At 37.3% G+C, this 24,111-nt stretch overlaps 1 protein-coding gene across 6 annotated transcripts; it reads left to right on the top strand.

Moving 5' to 3' along the window:
- The first annotated feature begins 392 nt into the window (after positions 1-392).
- ESCO1 (establishment of sister chromatid cohesion N-acetyltransferase 1) lies at positions 393-22,761 on the top strand. Of its 6 annotated transcripts, XM_081324849.1 has the most exons (12): positions 393-684; positions 3,572-3,619; positions 3,708-3,891; positions 4,138-5,707; positions 7,178-7,289; positions 10,406-10,469; positions 13,650-13,764; positions 15,591-15,722; positions 18,816-18,905; positions 20,107-20,247; positions 21,284-21,471; positions 21,881-22,761. In XM_081324849.1, the coding sequence occupies exons 3-12, from the start codon at positions 3,710-3,712 to the stop codon at positions 22,050-22,052; spliced, it is 2,766 nt and encodes a 921-aa protein (XP_081180975.1). In that variant the 5' UTR covers positions 393-684; positions 3,572-3,619; positions 3,708-3,709; the 3' UTR covers positions 22,053-22,761. The 6 variants fall into 6 exon arrangements, 4 of the variants coding, with proteins under 4 accessions (XP_081180975.1, XP_081180972.1, XP_081180973.1 ...); XR_014026054.1 differs by lacking the exon at positions 21,881-22,761 and adding an exon at positions 17,979-18,039 and having other exon boundaries at positions 3,708-5,707; positions 21,284-21,380; XM_081324846.1 differs by having other exon boundaries at positions 3,708-5,707.
- The last annotated feature ends 1,350 nt before the right edge of the window (positions 22,762-24,111 follow it).

The following is a 24,111-nucleotide window of genomic DNA, read 5'->3' as shown; positions in this document are numbered from 1 at the left end:
CATCTGGCGGTCATCCGACTTTTTATTTATTTATTTATTGCATTCCAGACTGAGGGCCCTAGATAGAGTCTACGCGGGAACCTTTTCCCACCGCTTGCTTGCTTGCTTTTCTGACTTTCTCCTCGGCGTAAAAGCAAAAGTACCATAACGGGGGCGGGCAAGGCAAACGGGTTCTTTAAGGCAGCGTTTCCCAACCTTAGGAACTTGAAGATGCGTGGACTTCAACTCCCAGAATTCCCCAGCCAGCATAGCTGGCTGGGGAATTCTAGGAGTTGAAGTCCACGCATCTTCAAGTTCCTAAGGTTGGGAAACGCTGCTTTAAGGGACTTGCAACAGTCTCTCGCCTCCCGACGCGTGGGAGGAGCGGAAGTTTGTAAAAAAAAAAAAAAAAAGCAAGCTTGCGGGCTTTAAAACACGTCGGTCCGTTCTTTCCCCGCATATGGGAGACCTTGAAAGCTGCAACTGACAACCGGAAATCCACCTCGGAAGCGAATTTCAGGCTCGATCCGGATGGGGGGAGGCGTTCTGGTCGCCTCGGCTTGTTCCTCGTTCTTTTTCGTGCCGGCCGGGTGACATGGGAAGTTCGCGGCGCTGACGCGGAAGCTGAGGCGAGTTGGGAGCCGCTGCTTTCCCGGCGACTTTGTTCGGGCGCTCTTCCGCCTCCTCTGTGGGTCCTTCGGCCAGGTGAGGCGGCCCACCCGCTCTTCCGCTCCGGCCGGCGGTAAAAAAAAAGATGGGCTCGCTCGCGGTCCTTATCTAGTTGACGAGAAAGGGCGGAGAGAGAAAAAGTGGGAGAAGCAGAGGAGGCCGTGGCCTTGCTGCGCCCGGTTCGGTTACTCCTTTTGCAATGTACTCCACAAATGCCCGGGAAACGGCGGGGTTAAGGATCGAAGGGTCCCGGAGAAAGCCGCCTTTGGGGGGTCCTTGGTGCTCTCTGAGCTGGGTGGTTTTCTTTGCGGACGTTTCATTACCAAACTAGGTAACCTCATCGGCGCCTCTGCAAGGAAACCGCCCAGCTCAGAGAGCGCACCAAGAAGCCCACAGGTCAACTCTGAGCCAGGCGTATTTTCTTTTGTCGGAACCTGCCTTTGTTGGAAAGGCTGGAGGAGGAGGAGGAGGAGGAGAAGCGGGTGGGTGGCTCGGCCTGCCTTTTGCTTTCCCCTTCCCTGTAGCCCGGCGTTATGTAAAATGCCCCTTTCTTAGGGAAGTCTGTCGGGGGATTCCCTTTGGGGCCCTCCAGAGCATCAGTTTTCCCTGAACTAGAAAAAGGGCTTCTTTCAGTGTGAAGTTTTTAAAGCCTGTGTGTTGGTTTGCTTTTCTTACGTGGCTGGGCAACCTCGGCTCTGTTATGACTCATGGACTTCAACTCCCAGAATTCCTGAGTCAGCTATGCTGACTCAGGAATTCTGGGAGTTGAAGTCCATGAGTCATAACAGAGCCGAGGTTGCCTACCCCCCTGCCTTAGATGGTTCGTCTGTGGGCCTTGTTTTAATCATAGCTTGTTGACACTCGTAATCTGCTTCACGGGCTATGTTAAATCATAAACCATGGCTACGGCAAGAGTGGTTGGAGTGCACATTCTGCTAAGTCAAACCCAAAATGGCGTAACTTGGACATTAGCATTAGAAATTCAAGCTTCCGGGCTCTTCTCCTGTCCCCTGGAAGTAGTTCAAATGTTATTCTAGTTATTCTGGTTTGTAGAGATGCCCAAGCTGACTTTTTTTTTGAAAGAAACCATGTATCTGTGTCTGTTAAAGACAGACCTTATTTTATTATTTTTTTATTTTAATTCCATTTATATCCCGCCCTTCTCCGAAGACTCAGGGCGGCTTACAAGCTTAGCAGTAGCCTTCATTCTATGTATATGCCTGCTTATTAGGGCTTTCACACACACCCCAAGCGGCATTATTACAAAGTCAGCTTAATTGCCCCCAACAATTTGGGTCCTCATTTTACCTACCTCGGAAGGATGGAAGGCTGAGTCAACCTTGAGCCTGGTGGGATGCGAAACTGCAATAATTGCAGGCAGCTGGTGTTACTTAAGGAGGCATTAGCCCACTGCTCCACCTTAAGGCTTTGAAGCTAATTTCTTCTGTGGATTGTTGTTGACTTCAAGCTGTTCTTGCTTATCTTGATCTAAACAATGTAATTTTTCTGCCATAGGATTGTGCTTTCTTTTCTCTGTAATATGCACTGTTCTACTTTGATAATAAGCCCAAATCTTACATACACTCTGAAACTGTATTACTGTTTTTCCATGATAAATGTGTAAGTTAATAAGTGTTCTGTAATCTGGCTAAATTTTTTAGGTATTTACATAGCGTAAAGTATGTGGAACCTATGTATAGTTTGAGAAAGTGGCAATGTAAAATATAGGCAGCATCTTTATATGACACTAGCCCTAGATTGTTATCCAACATATACAAAATTGGGCTGTAGTCAGTTCTACTTACAGGTGTTGGTTCAATTACTTCCAGATTCCTATATTAACAAATAGCTTAATGTAGTAGTTTACTCATTATTTACTGGCTTCAAAGTCTTAAATTTTCCTCCATTCTTTCAATCCTATATGCCTCTGGATTAATTGAAAACAATATGGGTAAAAGGAAACTGCCTTTCAGCTAGAACGTCTTAGCAAAAAAAAATAATAAGTTGAGAAATATCTTATATGTATAATGTCTATGTCAGAGATCCCCAACCTTTTGAGCACCAGGGACCATTTCCATGGAGAGAAGTTTTTCTGCAGACTGGAGGGGTCGTGGTTTCATGTACTGCCTGCATGCTGTAGATGGACCTTTGCTTGTTTGCATGGACCGGTGCCAGTCCACAGACTGGGGTTTGGGGACCCCTGGTCTATGTGATGTACTTAAATCATGAAAAGACTTTTTATAGATGTAACTGATATTAGTTGATTTAGTTTCCAAATCAACTGCTGTCACAATCAAGCAAAGGAGTTCTCTTAGAATAAGCTTAAATATGTTGGAAATATGTTACAAAGGCTCAAAGTGGAAGATAGTCAGTAGACAGAGGCTCTTCTCACTATAGTTGGGATATCTGATTTTTTATTTTATTTTATGTATAACAAGAAAATGAGCACAGATCTTGATACTGAAAGTTTCAAGTTACAATAGAAACTTACAGAACACTCGGGATGTATATATTTCTTTTTCAATGTATTTAGCACAAATATATTAAATCTGTATTTATTGCTGTTTAATAAGTAAGAAAAATCGTTCATTTTTTCCAAAACATTATAAAAACGGCAAAGTTATGGGAATTTCAAAATAATTTCTGGATATACAGTAATGTACCTGTTAGCATGCTGATTTTTCATGATACATGCAATTTAAACTTCACTGATATTAGAATATTGTATAAGTAGGAAAATGTAAATGATGAAATCTGATATATAATCCAGATGTTTTCCAAGTATATGTTGCATGCCCTAAAAAGTAGACAACTGTGCTCAACATTAGTGGCACTCCCACTAATACTTTATTGTTCCTGTGTTTATAGGATATATGTAATGCTCTCTTTGGATGTAAATTCATAAGGAATGCATTTTTCACAGATCGGTACACTTCTACTGAGGCAGAATTCGCTTACAAAAACAGTACTTGTGAGTAAACCAAGTCAACATGTTAAGCTTCTCATTTAAAAAGCATTTTTCAAGAATGTAGTTATATCTGAATATCCTTTTCTTTCAGAAATGGCAGCACAGAAAAGGAAATCTGTGCTGGTAGAATCCTCTGCTAAGCGGCGGAAATTGGATAAAAGTAATAAATCAGTTTCTACTAGCAAAGAAAGAAAACTGCAGGATGGTAAATGCATATCAAATAAGAAAGCAGTGCTGAAGAAAGAAGTGCCCCAACTCTCTGCCACAACTAACAGGTCAGCTGTCAATAAGTTTATAAATAGAGCTTCTCTACCATCTTCCCAAAATAAACAAGCGCAAAGGAACTCCAAACAGACTTTAAATGAGTTAAAGAAGAAAGCATGTAAAATGGTGTGCATTAAAAGGACATCCTTAACATCTTTAGGTAAATTATGTCCTGCACAGACATCACTGAAATCTTCCAAAATAAAGCATGCCAATTCTTTGAATCTTTCAAAATCTTCTTCCAAAATCTGTTCTAGGGGGAAGAGAAAATGCAACATTGTCAAAAATAAGACTTCCTATGAAAACAAGAAACCGAATAAATCATCTGTAGATTCTAAAACACGTCCTATTGAAGCTCGGTGTAAGAGACATGCAGTCCGGTGTGGTAAAACAAGTCATAAGAACCTGCATTCAAAATCACGACCCATCAAAGAAAATACCAAAAAATTTACAAAATCTGAAAAATACATTAGTAGTAACTTAGAGGTTCAGAATTCTCAAACCCCTTCTTTAAAAAAGCCAGCTTCTCAGAACAGTGAAGCAAGCTGGTCTAAAAGTTCAAGTGAAAAGCCTTGTGATACTGACCACAAAAAGATAGCCAAAAAGTCAGTGGGCACTGATTCTGGTAAAGCTGTTAGAATTAGGCAAGAACAGTTACCTGTCAAACAAACTAAGAGAGTATCTAAGAAGGACACAGTGCCCGGCCTTCAAGAGTCACAACATACTGTTTCACATGGCCATCAAACTAGAAGATCACCAAGATTGCAGCAGTCATCTGATGTTTCTACAATATCTTTGAGAAGCAGAAAAATAAAAGGAACACATGCTTCTGTTGTGAAGCAATGTAACCCGATGAAAAAGCTGCTACCACAACTTAAACATGAAAAATTGAAACCAGGAAAGTCTGTGGAAGACCATGATTATCAAATTAAAAGAAGAAAGATGTCAGACAATAAGAAAATGGGTTGTTTCTCCCCCAAAAAACATGAGGTGGATTCTGAAATCAGTGATTCAACTACATCTCAAGATAAGCCAAGAGAACTGAGAAATAATTCTGAAAGTAATCAAAAATCTGAAAAGGAAGTTGCCAACACACTTTCCTGTCCTATAAATTCAGTTTGCAGTATAGTAAACAAAGGAAAGCCCAAGCACAAAAATGGAAAAATCAATATAAAAGCAGATAGAGTTGCACCAGTAGAACCTGTTTGCCAACAAGAGGATGTGGTAAAATCCAAAAAGATTAGCATTCTTGAACTGTGCGAAGAAATTGCAGGTGAGATTGAATCGGACACAGTAGAGGTAAAAAGAATTTCTCCAAACCCTGACTCTGGAAGAGAGGAGGAAAAAAATCCAGTACTAGAATTGCCACAGGAAATAGTATTAAATGATGAGAAAACTAACCAGAACTCTCAATGTAAGCGATTTTTTCCCAGCAGAAAAGGGACGTCTGTTAAATGTACTGTAAATGGCAGACATAGCACAGTGAACAAAAATTCTAAATGGACCAAAATAAAATTAACTAAGGTAAATCATGTGAGCCATAGTATCTCAAGTATTCCAAAGCTTGATGTTTTAAAGCTTGATGTTTTAAAATGTAATGTTCCTGAGGAACAACAAGCCAGAACTGTAGAAATACACCTTCCAGACGCTCAAAGGAAATTATCCCAAAACAATGATGGCACAATATGTGAACAGAAGTTAAATACAGCTGATTTTGAAGGAATCCAGATTAAAGATAGAATACTGCATGCCAAACAGTCCACTGTACAGATTATAGAGAATGGTTTGTCTGAAGCAAAGCATTGTCCTGGGTCAACACCAGACAAGGTAATTATTTTGTAATTTTGTGATATAACAGTATGACTTTGTATTTCATTGCAGAATTTGTTTTATGGGGCAGTATGATGTACTTTGAGGATGAGTATAATGCAGTGCATTCTGTTTAAAATAACCTATTTATCTCTATCATGCATTTATCATTTATTACATCATTTATCACTCATGCCCTAATAACATAGCAGCTTGACTATTGCAACATACATATATGGGGCTGCACTTGGAGACCATCCAGAAGTTTCAAATGATCCAGAATACAATGGCCTAAGCAATGATGAGCATGTCTTTGTATGCCCATGTATCATTTCTGCTTCGTGAGCTGTAATGGTTGCATCCAGTGCAATCAGCTTGTTTCTGGGTGTGATTCAAGGTGCTGGTTGCTATCTATACAAACCTTACATAGCATCAGGACTGATTATTTGAGGGACTGCCTGTCCCTTATTATATTTGCCTGACCACTTTCATCTTGCAGTGTTGGCATGCTCCAGGCTCCTTCAGTTAAATAGTGTCATCTAGTGGGACCCTGGAAGTGTGCCTTCTCTATAATAGTGCTTGCGCTTTGGAAGATCCAGAGCTCTCCCCCCCCCGCCGCTCCTCTTTGCTCATGTTCAGAAAAGCAGTTAGACTTTGGGCAAGAGAGAGTGAGGCCTCTCACTTGACTCCATCTGATCTGTCCATGAGCAGGGTAGCACTAAGAGGCAACAAATTACTAAAATCTAACTCTAAAAAATTGGTTTGTAATGTTTTGTCTACATTTTTTACTTCACAAATGTAACCGAGTATCATGGGAAAGACAGCTAAGCTCAACATAATATAAGTTATTTTTTTAGATTTGAGAGGGGTTGGTTTTTTTGCTAGTTTATTGAGAGATAGAGGTATCTCTGAAATAGCGTTTGTCCATGTAAGACAGTTATTTACTATACCTAATGAAGCCATGGGTGATATATGCAAAAATAACTAGATATGATTTTCTATAATTGAAAGCATGAAAGGTTTCTAATGTGAACATTTTTATTGCAACTTCTTAAAGCAGCTGCGTCTTTTCCAGGGCCTGTTTAGATGCCCGTTGCAGAGCTGTCTGATCTTAGGGAAAGGGACATTTATTTTACATTGAATCCAAATACATGTTCCTGAATGCTTTGCAGCACCTTTTTGCTTTGAATCAGAAGCTCAGAAATCCCTAAGATTTCTTGAAGATTGAAAGTATTGTTTTAGAACTTCTAAATTCTTTATACACGTGCACAAAGACTCAAGGAAACTGGTCAATATTTTCATGCAATAAATTACCTCTAAAGCAGCTATTGCAGCAGTCCTTGTAATTTATTGCATCTCATCTAGACAGCTAAATTATGCAAACATGGTAGAAGTTTCTTAAACTGAACAGGAACAAAAATTTAAATTTTTGAATTGGTAAGATCTGTTGTACGTTTGAATAAATGATTCTTATATGTATATATTTAGAGTTTCAATTTAGAGTTCGATACACATCCAGAAAATACTTCAATGAAAATAATTACAGAACAAGCATCAGTGAAGCAAGTAAAAAGAGAGACAACAGAAATCAAACCTCAAGGTGAACTTCAAATTATATTTCATATTAAAGCATCTTTAATTATGGATAAAGTAATTCATAGTTTAAGTTAAAAAAAACTATCTGGCCAAATAATCGTGGAATATGAACTTGGGAGGAAGCATGGGTAATCAGATGCAACGTTATTTCCATTAATAGGATAACCTGTGTTTAGAGGATTGCTAACAGTAGACTATAAGGCTTGTCATAAAAATGCCAAAGTGAAGCTACTTACAGCTTTGTTGAACTGATCTTTATTGCTGTTGTTAGTTGTGAAGTCGTGCCCGACCCATCGCCACCCCATGGACAACGTTCCTCCAGGCCTTCCTGTCCTCTACCATCTTCTGGAGTCCATTTAAGCTCACGCCTACTGCTTCAGTGACTCCATCCAACCACCTCATTCTCTGTCGTCCCCTTCTTCTCTTGCCCTCAATCTTTCCCAGCATTAGGCTCTTCTCCAGTGAGTCCTTCCTTCTCATTAGGTGGCCAAAGTATTTGAGTTTAAACTTCAGGATCTGGCCTTCTAAAGAGCAGTCAGGGTTGATCTCCTCTAGGACTGACCGGTTTGAATGCCTTGCAGTCCAAGGGACTCGCAGGAGTCTTCTCCAGCACCATAGTTCAAAGGCCTCAATTCTTTGGCGCTCAGGCTTTCTTATGGTCCAACTTTCACAGCCATACATTGCAACTGGGAAAACCATAGCCTTGACTATACGCACTTTTGTTGGCAGGGTGATGTCTCTGCTTTTTAGTGTGCTGTCTAGATTTGCCATAGCATTCCTCCCCAGGAGCAAGCGTCTTTTAATTTCTTGGCTGCAGTCCCCATCTGTGGTGATCTTGGAGCCCAGGAAAATAAAATCTGTCAATACCTCCATTTCTTCCCCATCTATTTGCCAGGAATTGAGAGGGCCGGATGCCATGATCTTGGTTTTCTTAATGTTAGTTTCAAGCCAACTTTTGCACTCTCCTTCTTCACCCGCATCAAGAGGCTCTTTAGTTCCTCTTTACTTTCTGCCATTAGAGTGGTATCATCTGCATATCTTAGGTTGTTGATATTTCTCCTGGCAATCTTAATTCCAACTTTTGATTCATCTAGCCCTGCCTTTCTCATGATGTGCTCTGCATATAAGATAAATAGGCAGGGCGACAGTATATAGCATTGCCGGATTCCTTTCCCAATTTTGAACCAATCAGTGGTTCCGTGTCCAGTTCTCACTGTTGCTTCTTGATCCGCATATAGGTTTCACAAGACAAATAAGATGGTCTGGTACTCCATCTCTTTAAGAACCTGCCACAGTTTGTTGTGATCCACACAATCAAATGCTTTAGCATAGTCAATGAAGCAGAATTAGATGTTTTTCTGGAACTCCCTAGCTTTCTCCATGTTCCAGCATATGTTGGCAATTTGATCTCTAGTTCCTCTGCCTCTTTGAAATCCTGCCTGTACTTCTGGTAGTTCTCGATCCACATACTGCTGGAGTCTAGCTTGTAGGATTTTAAGCATAACTTTACTAGCATGTGAAATGAGTGCAATGGTGCAAAAGTTTGAACATTCTTTTGGCATTGCCTTTCTTTGGAATTGGAATGTAAACTGATCTTTTCCAATCCTGTGGCCACTGTTGAGTTTTTCAAATTTGCTGGCAAATTGAGTGTAGCAGGAACTGATCTTACTGTTGGCAAATTAAATTTAACTGATTTGCTAACATACTGACTGCATTCATTCATAACAATAAGCCAGAATTTGTTTTATCATATTTTCAATAAGTTGTGATATGTCAGAATGACTTAGATTCACAACAGCATAAAGGGCAAAATGTAACAAACCTTATCATTGATTAACTTGATGTATGAACCCAGATTTATTGCAGACAGGCAAAGTAATCACGACTTGTTGAATCAGTTCTTGGGGATTTTTTTTTTCTTGTAGCAGGAAGAAAACATCAGAAAAACTAAATAGAAATAAGATGAGATTGCAGATTTAGACCCAGTGACTCTAATACTGTATAATGCATGCATTAAATTGCTGCTGGACCTATGCATAGTTATATCATGGTTTCTAAATTAGTAAAAACATGGTGCTCCCCAGTCAAAATTGAAATACTGAGGGTTGTTTTTTTTTAATGAAACCCTCTTATTGGTATAGATTTTCACAGCTGGTATCTATTGGGTCTAGTCCGTCCCTGCATAGTTGCTGTGGTCTGCATAGCAGTCCATCTTGCTCCTAAAGATGCCAGCATACAGTTGTCAATTCTCAACCTTGGCAACTTTAAGACTTGTGGACTTCAACTCCCAGCAAAGCTGGCTGAGGAATTCTGGGAGTTGAAGTCCACAAGTCTTAAAGTTGCCAAGGTTGAGGACCCCTGGTCTAGATTACCTTCACTAAACCCTGAAGGTCATAATTGCCCTTTTCTATGCTCTTTGTGTATACAATGTAACACAAGTAATTTGTTACATTAAAGTTACAATTCAAAATCTATTTAACCTGTGTAGCTCTAAATCACACAAAGTGTGTGCCTTTCATTATATTTATTTATGAGTTCATCTTATGTGCATTCATAGATAATATAAAACTGGAGGAAAAACTTCAAATGTTCAAGAACTTGGCTAAAGATAATTATCCCCCGCAAAAGGAAAACCTGTAGGGAAATCTGATTTTTTTAAAATAATAATTGTTTTTTAATTTAAATTTTTAAATTGTTTCATTTAATTGTTGTATGCCATCCAGTTACTTCTTGTGAGATTGGTGGGCATATAAATTTGGGAGAAAAAAGCTTTTGTAATTACTTATAATATAATATAGTTTAGAAATTGCAACTCTTGATTCCTGGTTTTTCTAATTTTGATTGTTTAAGTTTGGTATGTGTTAAAAGAGACATACCACTGATACTTTGTAAAGTTGTTTCAAATTCAAAAATCTGGATTTCTCAGTCATTACTCTCCATTATATATTCATATATATTCAATATGCAGTAATATAGAGTCCTTGGTGGTTTTTGAGCTTGGTTGTGTGATTACAAATGTTTAAACAAACAACCAAGCTCAGGAACACTGAGGACCTCACAGTTTAACCCTGAGCTACATATATTCTCTTCTAATGAAGTAATATATTGATTTATTGATAGATCCAGTTGGTAAACAGTTGGCTCAGGCTCCTGCTAATAAAACCTCTGAGATAAATGAGAGCAGGTACAGTATTCTTAAAAATTATTTTATACTTTGTTATAGTTTTATCTTTTACAAGTTTGCATTAAATTTGCCAGTCGTGTTAAGAAATATCTAAGAATTATCAACTCAGACTTAACATTCTTTCTTTAATATTCCCTTTCCTAAGGATACACCCTGAGCTCAACTGGCCAAATAATCAGACAGCTTGAGCTCAGGCTGCTCTTGATAAAGGTGGATCTCTGTGAAAGGAGATGTTTGGGTGAATAATTTATTAAATTATTAAATTATTAAATTATTAAATAAACATACAGACCTGGCATCTCTGGTTGGGTACAATTAGGGATGTGGCCCTGTATGCATATCCTTCATCTGCCATGATGGCAAGCTTTGGAACAAAGGCTAGCTGCAATTTCAGAGAAGCTCTAGTGCAGACATGTCAAACACAAGGCCCGGGGGCCGGATCCGGCCCGTGAATTGGTTTCATGTGGCCCGCAAAGCCATCCTGGAAACAGGGAACAGCCCCCACTGCCTTGGCCCTGGCCCAGAGACTCTCCTTCTGCCAGAGACCCTCAAATCTGTCCCACTCCTGCCCAGGCCCCCATAGGCACCCTTGATGCAAATGATGTAGAGCTGGCCATGCCCACCCAGTAGGCCATACACACTCTAGCCACACCCACCCAGTAGGCCATGCCCACCCTGGCCATACCCACCCGGCCCCCTAAGGGCAACCACAATGCTGATGCGGCCCTCAATGAAATTGAGTTTGACACCCCTGCTCTAGTGGGCCCAAAAGGACTGCACTGTGGATAATGGTTGCAAGGGATGATAAGAGTGACCGTTGGTCTCTTCCCAGTTGCTGATCCTGAACGTATCCCTGTTTGTTAGAGGAATTAAGAGAGATGACACAGGTGGGGGGGAAAACCCCTAGTATAATAGTGGTACAATACCAAAAGTCAATTCAACCCATGTTGAAAATCAGACATTGACTGGCAAAATGTGAATACTTCTGTATTCTAATGGCATCTGGACTGTCTGCAGATGTTTTGAGTGCTGCTCTGCAGGAGCCCTGCTTGTACCAAAAGGAGTTGTTTTAGTCAGTTCTGGGAGGAAAATTATCAAATCATAGGGTCTCCTGTCACAGTGAAGCGTCGATACACTATTGATACTCAGTTATATAACCTTCAAGGCCAAGATAGAGATACTGTTAAAATCTTGGAACACAAGCAAATGCAAGATTAATTGTTTGTTAGTAAGTATATGTTCCAGGAACTTAAGTTACAGTGATTGTGCTTCCCCTGCAGGAGCAGATCTATGGTTAGGGATTCCTCTTGATATGCAGTTCCTGCTGGAGAAGTAGGTGGAAGCCCTGATAGGGAGACAGTGTGCTAGTTACAGCCCTACTTGATCTGGAAATACTTGGCTGTTGTAACTTCTACTCTAGTTCTTGTAAGATTGCACTACTACTGGTATAATGCATCATATGCTTGTTATCTTGGAAGATAATCTCCAAACTGTATCAGATTGTGGCAGCCAGGATGTTAGAAGGAGATGATGCCTATGTTGCAGCCACACCAATGTTGGCTGCCCACAGGCTTCCAAGCGCCATTCAGACAGTTAATTATTATCTAAAAGCCGTACACAGAGCAGCTCCAATCACATCAGAGACCATTTTAACCTGTAAGATTCTGCCTATCTTGTATAGTTGTACAGGAGGGGATCCATCCCACTGAACATAAGATTGGTACTGACTGGGACACAGGGATGTTCCACGGTAATCCTTGTTCTCGGAAACACATTGCCCCCAGAGAAATGCCTGGCTATAAAACTTCTGACATTTCATGAGGCATCGAAAACTTTATATTTATTACCTAGCGATTTTCTTCGTGTAACTGTCAGTAATATGAGTTAATGGATTTTATGCTGTTTTTATTGTTAAGGGCTCAACTTGTATATTTAATTGTTTTGTATACTGCTTAACTCTTGAGAGGAGGCAGCATTAAAATGAAATAAGCAAATATTCAATAGATAAGGAGAATTTTTGCATGTTTTTGTTTTATGGTTGCTATTATTACTACTTTGAGAGCATTTGCTCTATATATCTCTATTTTCCGTGCTGAAATGAAGCAGGAACAGAATCGTAGTTCAAACAGGAAGTCTTCCCTCTGTACCCTGAAGAAAAAAGCATAGTTCCAACTTCCTCCTGTCTAAGTAAAATACAGGTAGTCCTTGACTTGCAACCACATCTGAGCACAAATGTTCTGTTCTTAAGTTAGACCAGGGGTAGGCAACCTCGGCTCTTTTATGACTCATGGACTTCAACTCCCAGAATTCCTGAGTCAGTTGAAGTCCATGAGTCATAAAAGAGCCGAGGTTGCCTACCCCTGAGTTAGACATTTGTTAGGGGTTTTTCCCCCCCATTTTACAATCGTCCCTGCTATGGTTAAGTGAATTACTGTAGCTGAAGTGAATCTGGCTTCCCCATTGACTTTGCTTGTCAGAAGGTTGCAAAAGGTGATCACATGACCCTGGGACCCTGCAGCGGTCATAGATACGAACCACTTGCCAAGCATCTGAATTTTGATCACATGATCTTGGGGATGCTGCAAAAATTGTAACTCTGAAGAATGGTCATAAGTCACTTTTTTTCCCAGTGACATTGTAACTTTGAATGATCACTAAACAAGCGTAAGTGGAGGACTACCTGTAATTGCTTCCATTCATGAAATAAGAAGGATTGATGATGGAGTATATGGAGGTGGTCTTTTTTTCCTTTTGCTAGGAGCATGATATGTCTGTCATACCATCATGCAAACACCATATCTCAACAGATCAGGTTTATTTTTTAAAAAAAAATTAAAAACCCAGCATGATAAGACAGGATTGTGCCCATCTTAAAGAAAACATTCTTTGTGGAGAATCAAGCTGATATTTGCAGCCCTTGTCTTTCAGATCAAAAGCGATTGGCCTATTCGTTTACAAATTTTGCTTGCTATAAAATGTGAGAAACATTTTTTTTGACAGAACCATAGCTAAATTAATTTATTTGGTTGCCTTTCCTCCAGGAGCTTAAGGTGTCTTTTTATTGCACTCTGTCGTACTTAGCTTTAATATTAATTCAATTGAATTGTGTGGAAGAGAAATACATTTTTATTAGAATACATACATAAACAGTAACTTGTGAATTTTTTTTGATGCATAAAGGGCATCTGTGCCAAAGGTTCCATTAACAACAAAATGTGATGGTTTTCTTACATCTGAAGAACATATTCAAAAATTAAAAGAAGCTGCAAAAGATGGCGATAAGCAGCTAATCATAGTAAGTATTTGTGTATGGCAAGTTACAAGTTGTTACTTTAAAACAGTTCGTAAATGTGTGTCAGGCTTTTATCTTATAAGTTAATAAAGTGTAATATGTTCATAAACTAGAAAAATATTCTCTGTTATGGTGAAAGTAGAAAAATGGGTTAAATCTAATTTAAAGCCTCTAGTATAATTTTCCATTCATTGTAGTGAAGAAACATATTGTATGTAATTGTTGTACAGCAGATATGGCCAACCCTTATCTTGGACTAGAGGCTAAAACATATAAAGAATGGTTGCGGGAATTGAGTATGTCTAGTTTAATGAAAAGAAAGACTAGGGGTGACATGATAGCAGCGTTCCATAAAGCAGAGAGAGTTAAGCTATTCTCCAAAGCACCCGAAGGCAGGACAAGAAGCATTGGATGGAAACTATCAAGGAGAGAAGCAACCTAGAACTAAGGAGAAATTTCCTAACAGAACAATTAATCAGTGGAAAGACTTGCCTCCAGACGCTGTCCAACACTGGAAGTTTTTAAGAAGAGATTGGACAACCATTTGTCTGAAATAGTATAGGTTTCCTGCCTGAGCAGGAGGTTGGATTAGAAGACCTCCAAGTCCCTTCCAACTCTATTATTATGTTATTTATCCCACTTCTGGTAGAGAACAGCAATAAAATAATTTACTTTCTTGCATTTGGACTACAACCTGTTGTAGGTTAGTCTGAATTGAATAGCCTTTTCCAACTGATTCAAAATCTCAAAATGTGATTTAGAAGAACAAAGGTCTGTCCTCACTAGTACAGTGTTCTGTTCTGTTCTGGTTTTTTTTTTTAATAAACACCTTACCTTTGCTATACTGATCCTCACCTAGCCACTAGGAGACTCCAGTATCTCCTAAGCAGGACCCAGACTTTTGTCTGCACTGGATATCAGTCATCGTGGCCCTTCATATCTTTTAGCACAATGAAGTGTATCTGTCTGAAAAGAATTTATAGAAGTCCACTGACAGAGTTCAGAAAACTCTAGAACAAGGAACCTTCCTATAAGTATTAAAGAAACAAGCAACAGAATACGATGGCTTTGTGACATCAGATTATTGAGAAGGCAGTGTTACTAACGACCACGACTGAGCCCAAAATTTATGTTGCTAAGTGAGAAATTGGTTAAGAAAGTTTTGCCCCATTTTACGACCTTTCATGCCAGCCACATTTGTTAAGTGAATCACTGCAGTTGTTAAATTAGTAATACTGCTGTTAAGTGAAGCTGGCTTTCCCATTGACTTTGCTTGCCAGAAGGTCACAGAAGGTGATCATATGACCTTGGGATACTGCAACCATCATAAATATGAACCAGTTGTCAAACATCTGAATGTAAATCACATGACCATGGGGATGCTACGACAGTCATAACTCTGAAAAATGGTCGTAAGTCACTTTTTTCAGTGCGGTTGTAACTTCGAACACTCACTAAACAAACTGTTGTTAAGTCGAGGACTACCTGTCTTGGTTTCTCAGTACTTGATTCCCCAGTTTTTGATTTCCCTGAACTAACAGAAAATAATAGGAGAATGTGCTATTTTATCATACATATTTTAATTGGCAGGAAAGATCACGTTATTTTTCTAATGATGAAATAGCCCTTAAGTATTGCCCTGAGCTAATTTGCTTCAGATCACAACAAATGTATTTTGAATGCTCTTCAAATTTGCTATCCTTGATATTGAAAGTGCTTTAATTGTGTATTTTAATGACATGGGTTTGCAGCTATTTCTGTTCAGTAAATTGTATTATTTGGTTAGGAAGGTTTGTTTCATGAGCTATATTTTAACTTTTAATATATAGGATGCAGGACAAAAACGGTTTGGTGCTCTTTCCTGTAATATTTGTGGAATGCTTTATACAGCTTCAAATCCTGAGGATGAAACCCAACATCTGCTCTTTCATAACCAGTTCATAAGTGCAGTAAAATATGTGGTAAGAATATATATTTTTCTTTGCTCCAAAGCATAAAGTATTTTACATAGTCTCAGTGGATTATTCAAAATTATGCTTAAAGCAACAGTCAAATCCATTTAAAAATGTTTTACTTGTTAGTTTAAATAAAGTAATGAATCATCCTCTTTCACATTTTTCCTAACTAATTCTTCAGTGAGTGAATATTATATCATCTAAGTTACCTAATACTGTCTGTACGGTGCTTTGGATTCAGTTCAAATCCAAAAAGGTGTTCAAAGCACTTGGAAACCTGTCTGCCGCCCTTTAAAACAGCTGTGTCTTTTCCAGGAATCACATGGCAGCTGCAGAAGGAATGCTTTGAACCACTTTGGGAATCAAATTGAAAGCACTCTATAGCCCTATTGCACATGCATTAGGTTATGCTTTTACATACGCTGTGAAAATAATATTGCCATAGTGGTATTTTAGTGTGAAATTTTGTTTGGCTAGTGGAAAATAATTAGCATTTAATTGCACAATTTATTTTTAAAAACCATATTTCATACAAGATTGTTGAACTGACCATTATATTCCCCTGCAATTTATATTCAGACTACTAAAACTCTTATTTTCTTTATCATACATGTTACCTTCCATAACTTGCATTGATATTGATAAGACCTCCAGGATAATTGAACTGAACTCCCCCAGCTGCTTCCAAAGTCTACCACACAAATACATAGTGGTTCAAATCTAGCTGGTGATTTAATGATTTACAAAAGCTTTTACTAGTTTCATGATCTTGCTGACCTACCTGTAAACTATTGCCTATTTACGGAAGAAATACATTACTAAAGCTCTGTAGAGCAGGACTTTTAAAGTATCTGGAAAAGCAGTGGTGGTGGAACACTAAAAAATTACTGAATAATTAAATAATCAGAGCTTAAGGTGAAATTTGAGCATCAGTTTTTTAACCTCTGCTTTTCAGTTCAATATAGTCCTTTTCTATTTTTAAAAAATATTTTTGCTAGGCTTTAATTCAAAATAGAAAACTCATTCTAGCTATAATGCAAGTTGCTTCTTTTTTAGTAGCATATATTAATATTTCATTACAATCCAAATGTATGCAATTTTTATTGGTATTTGTTTCCAGCTAAAACTGGGCTTTTGAAACATCATAACCAAACTGGGTGGATTTATGGAAAATAAGTTAAATCTTTTATGTGATATAATTTTGTGTCCTTCTATATCAGAAATAATAATTTGAATTAAGAGTTAAATCCTGTTTCAATATATTTGAAAACCTTAATCCCCAATTAATTATTGTTGCAGCCATTTATTTCTTTTAGTTTAATTAATGTTTAGGTCCTAAAATTATTGTCGACTTAAAATACTTTTAAATACCATAAAAAATCTAATGCCAAAAACTCATATGCTCATATTTTTCCTTAGAACATCAGTGAATTAACTGCGGTAGCTGCCATTGCAGAAGTATTTGACATGAACAGCTAATTCTGCCTTAAATTACCTAGAGCCATTAAAGGAGTGGGTAGCATATACATTTTCTAAATAAATAAAATAAATCCTAGAAAAGTATCATCCAATTAATTTCAAGTGTTAAAATAATATTTTGGGACTCTAAAACCAAAGTGACTTGCTTAATGAATAGGTGGTCATAGAAATCTGATGAAATGAAATGATCAAATGCAATTGTTATCACTAATGATATCAGAAAGATCTTTATTTGAATGATTGTGTTAGTCTCAAAAGATCAGGACCATAAGTGAAGTTCCAGTTAAACTGATTTATTACTAATCATGCCTATGCACAAGAATTTATACAACTAGTTAGCTCTATCTTGGCATTAGATAAGGGTCAGCAGAATTCCAAAGAAGTTGTATTTAATCTGTTTGTGATTACATAAAGAGACTTTAAGCTAATTCCTCTTTTGACCCTGTCCCCAGGTTCTGCCATTCCTTCTCCTACAGATTGGTAGTGTCACTTCAGCCTGTTTTCTTGGGTGAATGTTATAACAGTATGTAGCAGTGAAAATATAAGTGTCAGTGGAATATATTTAATTGTTTAACTTTTAGTGAGCTTTCTTTTTCTCTCTTCCCCTTTTTAAATGAATATAGGTAAGGGTTTTGGATTTATTAGCCTAGTGATAGCGCTTTTCTTTGGACTTCCTTTAAATACCACTTTAGGCAGACTTTGCAAACGACATGAACTCTAATTTATGGATAAAATTAAGTCTTAATAGACTTAAGTGGCTTTTTGTTTTGTTTTTTCATGCAGGTACTGATCATTTATCACCATCAGTGTGGATCTGAAGAAGAGTTAATTACCTCATTTTTGAGTATGTTTAACTTCAGATACACACAGCATAGCAACTTTCCCTTTTAGGGTGTTAGAAGGTAGCTATTCATTTATAGTCTCATTTTTGTGACTATTAGTTATAATTAGTGACACAATAAATGATTTCATCTTTTGAACCACTGAACCATTGCATGCTATTCAGTTCACTGAAAACCTCCTGGAGGTCTGTTGCATGCCACTTATCAAAATGTACACATATTTGTGGAGGTAACTGTGTTAAAGAAATGCTATATATTGCACGTATATACATACTCCTACTTGCACATACAAGCTCTGGATTGATTTTGGAAAATTTGCTGAATTAAGAAAATATGCTTGCTAATTCTTAATAGATGAATTTTACAATTATTCTGGTGGAAAAAGACTGGGGCTGCCCAATGCTTCGTGTTTGAATCCAACGAAGTGCTGGATCAGCACCTCTCTACAACTTTTGAAAGCAGCTGCCTTTTTCTAGGGTGATGTAACAGATATGGAGGGCGTGTGCTGTTTGAACTCTTATGTATCTAGAACCAACTTTTGCCCAAAGTATCACTCAGCCCTAAAAGAGTTGTAAAGTGCAAAATACTTCCATAATTTTCTGTGGAAGCTTTTGCATTATATAAGCTATATTTATGGAGAAGTAGAACTTATCTAGTCAGGATTTTTGTTTGCCAAGAAGTGTGTATTATTTAGCACGAGCTAAAAGTGTAATTTTTAAACAATGGGCTAAAAGTATAAAAGCTTTGTGTTTAGCTGAGCATTTTTTCCCCTTTTTAGGGGTGGAAAAAAGAGAGAATTTTGTCTGAGTATCCTGATGGTAAGATTATAATGGTCCTTCCTGATGATCCCAAGTATGCACTGAGAAAGGTAGGTGAAATGTCTTGAACTATATTTTTTTTAATGGACAGGAAAAGGCTTTGATAAGCTTTTTACAGTGGTTTGTTATTCTTAAAGGTAAAGGTAAAGGTTCCCCAGCATATGTGTGCTAGTCGTTTCCAACTCTAGGGGCCGGTGCTCATCTCCGTTTCAAAGCCGAAGAGCCAGCGCTTGTCCGAGGATGTCTCCGTGGTCATGTGGCCGGCATGACTAGACGCCAAAGGCACACGGAGCACTGTTACCTTCCCACCGTAGTGGTCCCTATTTTTCTACTTGCATTTTTACATGCTTTCGAACTGCTAGGTTGGCAGAAGCTGGGACGAGTAACAGGCGCTCACTCTGTTATGTGGCACTCGGGATTCGACCCGCCAAACTGCCGACCTTCTGATCGACAAGCTCAGCATCCTAACCCACTGAGCCACCGCGTCCCTAGTTTGTTATTCTTAAGAATATGATAATAAAAACCTAAAAATTTTCTGATCAGTGAAGTTGCCAAATACATACAAGACTATCCACATTTTGATTATTTCAGCTGTTGTTCTTATTAACATGAGACTGGCATGAGAAGGGCATATCAAATTTAATGTGTCGGTAGAGCCTATGAATTTAATTTTCAGTTGGAAGGTCATAGCGAGAAATAAACCATCTTCCCTAATGGATTTAAATGGAATTGTTTGCAGGACAAATAGCAGAAACAAACCAGTGTATCTTATACTGTGCAATGTGAGAGAAATTGACACCTTACTTATTGTGTACAGTATCACTGGAATGCAGAATGTCAGAAAATTTTGGCTTAGTGTCAAACTTAGTGTCTCTATGAATGTATTGAGCTTGTTTATAGAGCTTAATACTATAATTTGAATTCTAGTTCTGTTACATTCCAGTGCACATTGTATATTCTAAAGTTTTGTTCCACTGTTGCAGTTTTGTTTTTATTTTACACACATTTTTTTTTGTTTATGTGGGTGCATGAGTTAAATAGATTTTCCTTCCCCAATTAGGTTAAATTCCATACAAATTACATACCAAACACACTAAATCTGTACCTGTATTGAGTTTTGAACAATTATGCAAAAATACTTTTATGCTTTTCCAATGTGTTCTGGTTAGAGTGCATATTTTGTTCTTTTTTTAAAAAAATATGATTTTAAATATATTGGTTCTAAGGCTTTTTATCGTATTTATTTGGCAGGTTGATGAGATCAGAGAGATGGTTGATAATGATCTGGGATTCCAACAAGCTCCTCTAACATGCTCCAGAACTAAGACTCTATTATTTATTTCTAACGATAAAAAAGTAATTGGCTGCTTAATTGCAGAACATATTCAATGGGTGAGTAATCTCTGGATAACTATTTTCTTAGTTACATTTTTTTTTAGAAAGTTCATATATTATTTTCATTTAAAATGTTGGACCTATGAGATTATTTCCTGTGAAAAGTTAATCATTAAAATAAAGCAATTTCTGTTTATAACCTAAAATGGAAAAAGTGGACGGAGAGAGAATGTAAAAAGAAATACCAGTTCTTAACGTGGCAGTTATTGTAGTAGCCACCTGAAATACGTATCAGAGATGTCTTCTCAACTTTTAGGCTTCAATTTGAAAACTGCAGCGTAGCACTTGGTTGCAGAAATCACAGCAATCCATGTTCTATAGCAGCCAGTTGTGTTTTAATTCTTAGTGCTGCTGGTAAATTTCTCAAATAACTGGTGCAAAATTCATTATCATTTGAAGAAGTCTGAAAAGAGAAGCAGTTTTTGCTGTCTTTTAATGCTTGTGCTGATTTTTCCTGCCATACTTTTCCATCCATTGGAGAAAGATCTCTCAGCAGGTCTGCATTTTCAGCTATTTTCTTGTGTAATGACTGTAGAAAGATGTTTCTTATATTATTTATTTTATTTATTTATTAATTTAATTTGTATACCGCCCTTCTCCCTAGGGAGAGGGGGATGTGTAAAGTGCCTCAACCATCTGTTGGAAAAGGAAGTGCATGTGGCAAGTGGATTTCCCCATAATTCTAGCCATGTGTTTTGTTTCAAATAGCAAAGCTACTGAAGATTATTTTTTTGTAGTATCTATAGAACTATTGCAAGGAAAGTGGTCCTCTTCAGTACATGACACGCTGGAACTGTAGCTGCAGTAGCTGGTCATTTGGTCTTTCATCCTTGGGCATGGGGAGCAGCTGACATAAATCATTCCTATAAAATTCCTTTTCTATTATGATGATCACTTTGTTTGGAGCTACTCAGCAAATATGACTGATATTAATACCATATTCAGAAAGGAGATAGTTAAAATAGGAATGTGTTATTATAAATATGTTAACGTTAAGATCAATCAAAGGATGCTATTATTGTTGTTTCCCAAGGGGTATAGAGTTATTGAAGAAAAGATTCCAGATATTAGTTCAGAAAATGATAAGCTCACTTTTGAAAGGCAAAAGGCCTGGTGCTGCTCAACAACTCCTGAGCCTGCCATATGTGGCATTAGTCGCATTTGGGTGTTCAGCATGATGCGACGGAAGAAAATTGCTTCTCGGATTTTAGAATGCTTGAGGTAAGGACCTTTTGCGTTAGTATGAACTATGGGCAGGCACCTACATTACATATACTATTTAATATATACGTATTTAGTATATACATATACTGTTTAATCAGATGGAAGTAATCCTAGCCCTGACCAATCACAACTAAGAATTGTTAAATTGTTCACTACTTGTTATTTGGAAACTCTTTTGAGAGCAGATGTGACTATTTCAGAGGTGTGATAATTCTAAGAGGAAGACAAGATTAGGTAGCATCCGAATACTGGCTTTTGAGAAGCATTAAAATACATTGTATTTAGGGCAGTATTTTTATCTTGATTCATAGGTATCATTTGACCAGTAGGAAAGTATATGTTTTTAAAAAGTTCTTTGCCAGTTTTATTTTGTCACAGTGATTTTTTTTATCTTGTCTTTAATCAGAAACAATTTTATATATGGCTCATATTTAAGTAAAGAAGAAATTGCTTTTTCTGACCCTACTCCGGATGGAAAATTGTTTGCAACACAATATTTTGGTACTAGTCAATTTTTGGTATATAATTTTCTCAGTGGACAACAGCCTCAAAGTGGTAACCTTTATAATAAAAGGTAATGAGAAATCATTAACTTTGTTGCTTGATTGCTGATGTTTGGACTTTTATTAGCAGTGAACTCAGGAGTAGTAACAACCAAAAAGATAATGGTTGTATTTTATTAAAATTGTAAATAGCACAGAAGTAGGATAATTTTGAAAGATATTTTTATAAAAAAATATGTATTATCTCTAGTACGCTAGCCATGTTTACATGCAGCAAATAATTTGTTCATAGTGGACTGTCAATTAGTGCAAGAACTATGGTCGCCTTTTAAGTATATTTTGAAGTTCACAATGTAATAGTATACCAAGGCAATGAGAAAGTCAATCTGTATTTGGTAGAGGTGTGAAAATTTTCTGTATTCAAGATCAGTAAAAAATAGCATCTAATCAAAGTGTATAATTGGCTCACTATATATGTTGAATGGAAATAGTAGTTTAAAAAGAAAGATACTAGCTCCTTTTGAAAAGTATGCCTCCAACTATACTTTAGCAATAGCAAATTGGGTATATACTTTAATTTGTGGACTTCACAATACTTTAGCCTAAAACCTCTCTTATTTCAGAGGGTGTATATAATAAACTACTGCTGTGGCCTTTCTTGACATGTATATAATGTAGATTTAAAGAGAAAACATTTGATAACTTTTAATTAATCTACTAATGGTAAATGTATTTAAACAATGTCTTTGATATTATTGACTATTAAAAGTTGATTGAAACACTGGTCTGATGTAATAATGATTTTGGGTGGTTAACAGTTGTAGCTTTTACATTTTGATGATCACAAGCACATAACTTATTACAATCTACAAGTAGCTTGACCAGTTCAAAACAGTGCCTTGTATAATTTAATAGTCTAGTTCTGATGTTTGCTAGAGAAATGTCTCCAAGAGATCTGTTCCTCAGTAGCACAATGGATTTTAATGTTAATACTTTTTCAGGTTCATTACATACAGAATAGGCTTGTGGTCCCATTCCTGGATAATTCTGTGTGAGAAAAAAAATACTACTGGTTAGTATTTAAGCCGTTTCCTACCCTGAATATGTCATAGACAGAATGGCTATCTTCATGCTTAGTCATGCTAATACAATCACCTTTTCATGGGAAGATATTGTCAAATCATAAGATTATCTTATTAATTTGAGGTTATACTAGGCCCAAAATATAAGATACCTTTCTTACCTTCTAAAACTTAAAATCTGGAATCATTCATAGAGCCTACAAAAGAAATGCTGTAACCATGAATTCCTTAAAACTTTTCCTTCTATTGGAACTTTTTTTAATGTATCTCTGTCATCATTTTACAGAACTGCAGTTAAAATGGAGGGCTAGAACTTCCATTGGCTATATTGAGGCAGGCCTATTGATCTTAACTGTAAGTTTTGGACTATGTAGTATTGAGCCATCAGTTCATGAGCTCTTCTTGTCTTACTTCAATCAGAAGATAGTTTCTCCACAACTTTCTGAATTTTAAGGAAATTTTTGTCTCTTCTGTAACAAACTAAGTTTGTGTGTATGGTTTAGAAGCTGCCATGGCTGTCTTTGTAATTATGAAGCATTATATGAGCCTTGAAAAAGGCAATAGCTTTTTAACAAAGAGCTGCTTTGTTCTGCTCCTGTGCATAATAAAACTCCTTGCAAATGCTGTAGCATTGCTTCCTGACATAGATAACTAAGCATCTACAATCACCTTGAATTAATGATTAGCTAGTACAAGTTTAACTATTAGCTTATGTATTAGCTATTTGAGTAATTATTAAGTTTATAGTATCAGTAATTGATCAAAATAAAAATTCTGAGGAATCAACATAGTGTAAACCTAATAAACATAAGTAGCATTAATTGTTTAACTATTGACATGGTTCAGAATCTGACCAAAAAACAGAAGTACATCTAACTATTTCAACAGTGGAGAAATAATATGATCTCTGCCTTAGTTTATATTTAGACTAATAAGCGTAATACATGAATTGAATCAGGTTCCCCATAAAAGGATCCATTACATTGGTCTACACATATGTCATTAACAGTGGGAATATTAAATATTTGTTTTCCAGTAGGATTGATAAGGCA

Source organism: Vipera berus (genome assembly GCF_964194415.1).
Source record: "Vipera berus genome assembly, chromosome: 3".
Lineage (NCBI taxonomy): Eukaryota > Metazoa > Chordata > Lepidosauria > Squamata > Viperidae > Vipera > Vipera berus.
The sequence above is the reverse complement of the archived record's forward strand: the minus strand, read 5'-3'. Positions and strand labels throughout refer to the sequence as shown.

Coding starts and splice junctions, on each gene's coding strand:
- ESCO1 (XM_081324848.1), top strand. CDS start 3,710: ATGGCAGCACAGAAAAGGAAATCTGTGCTGGTAGAATCCTCTGCTAAG. Junction 10,470..13,649: donor TCTGAGATAAATGAGAGCAG/GTACAGTATTCT, acceptor TGATGCATAAAG/GGCATCTGTGCCAAAGGTTC. Junction 13,765..15,590: donor GCGATAAGCAGCTAATCATA/GTAAGTATTTGT, acceptor TTTAATATATAG/GATGCAGGACAAAAACGGTT.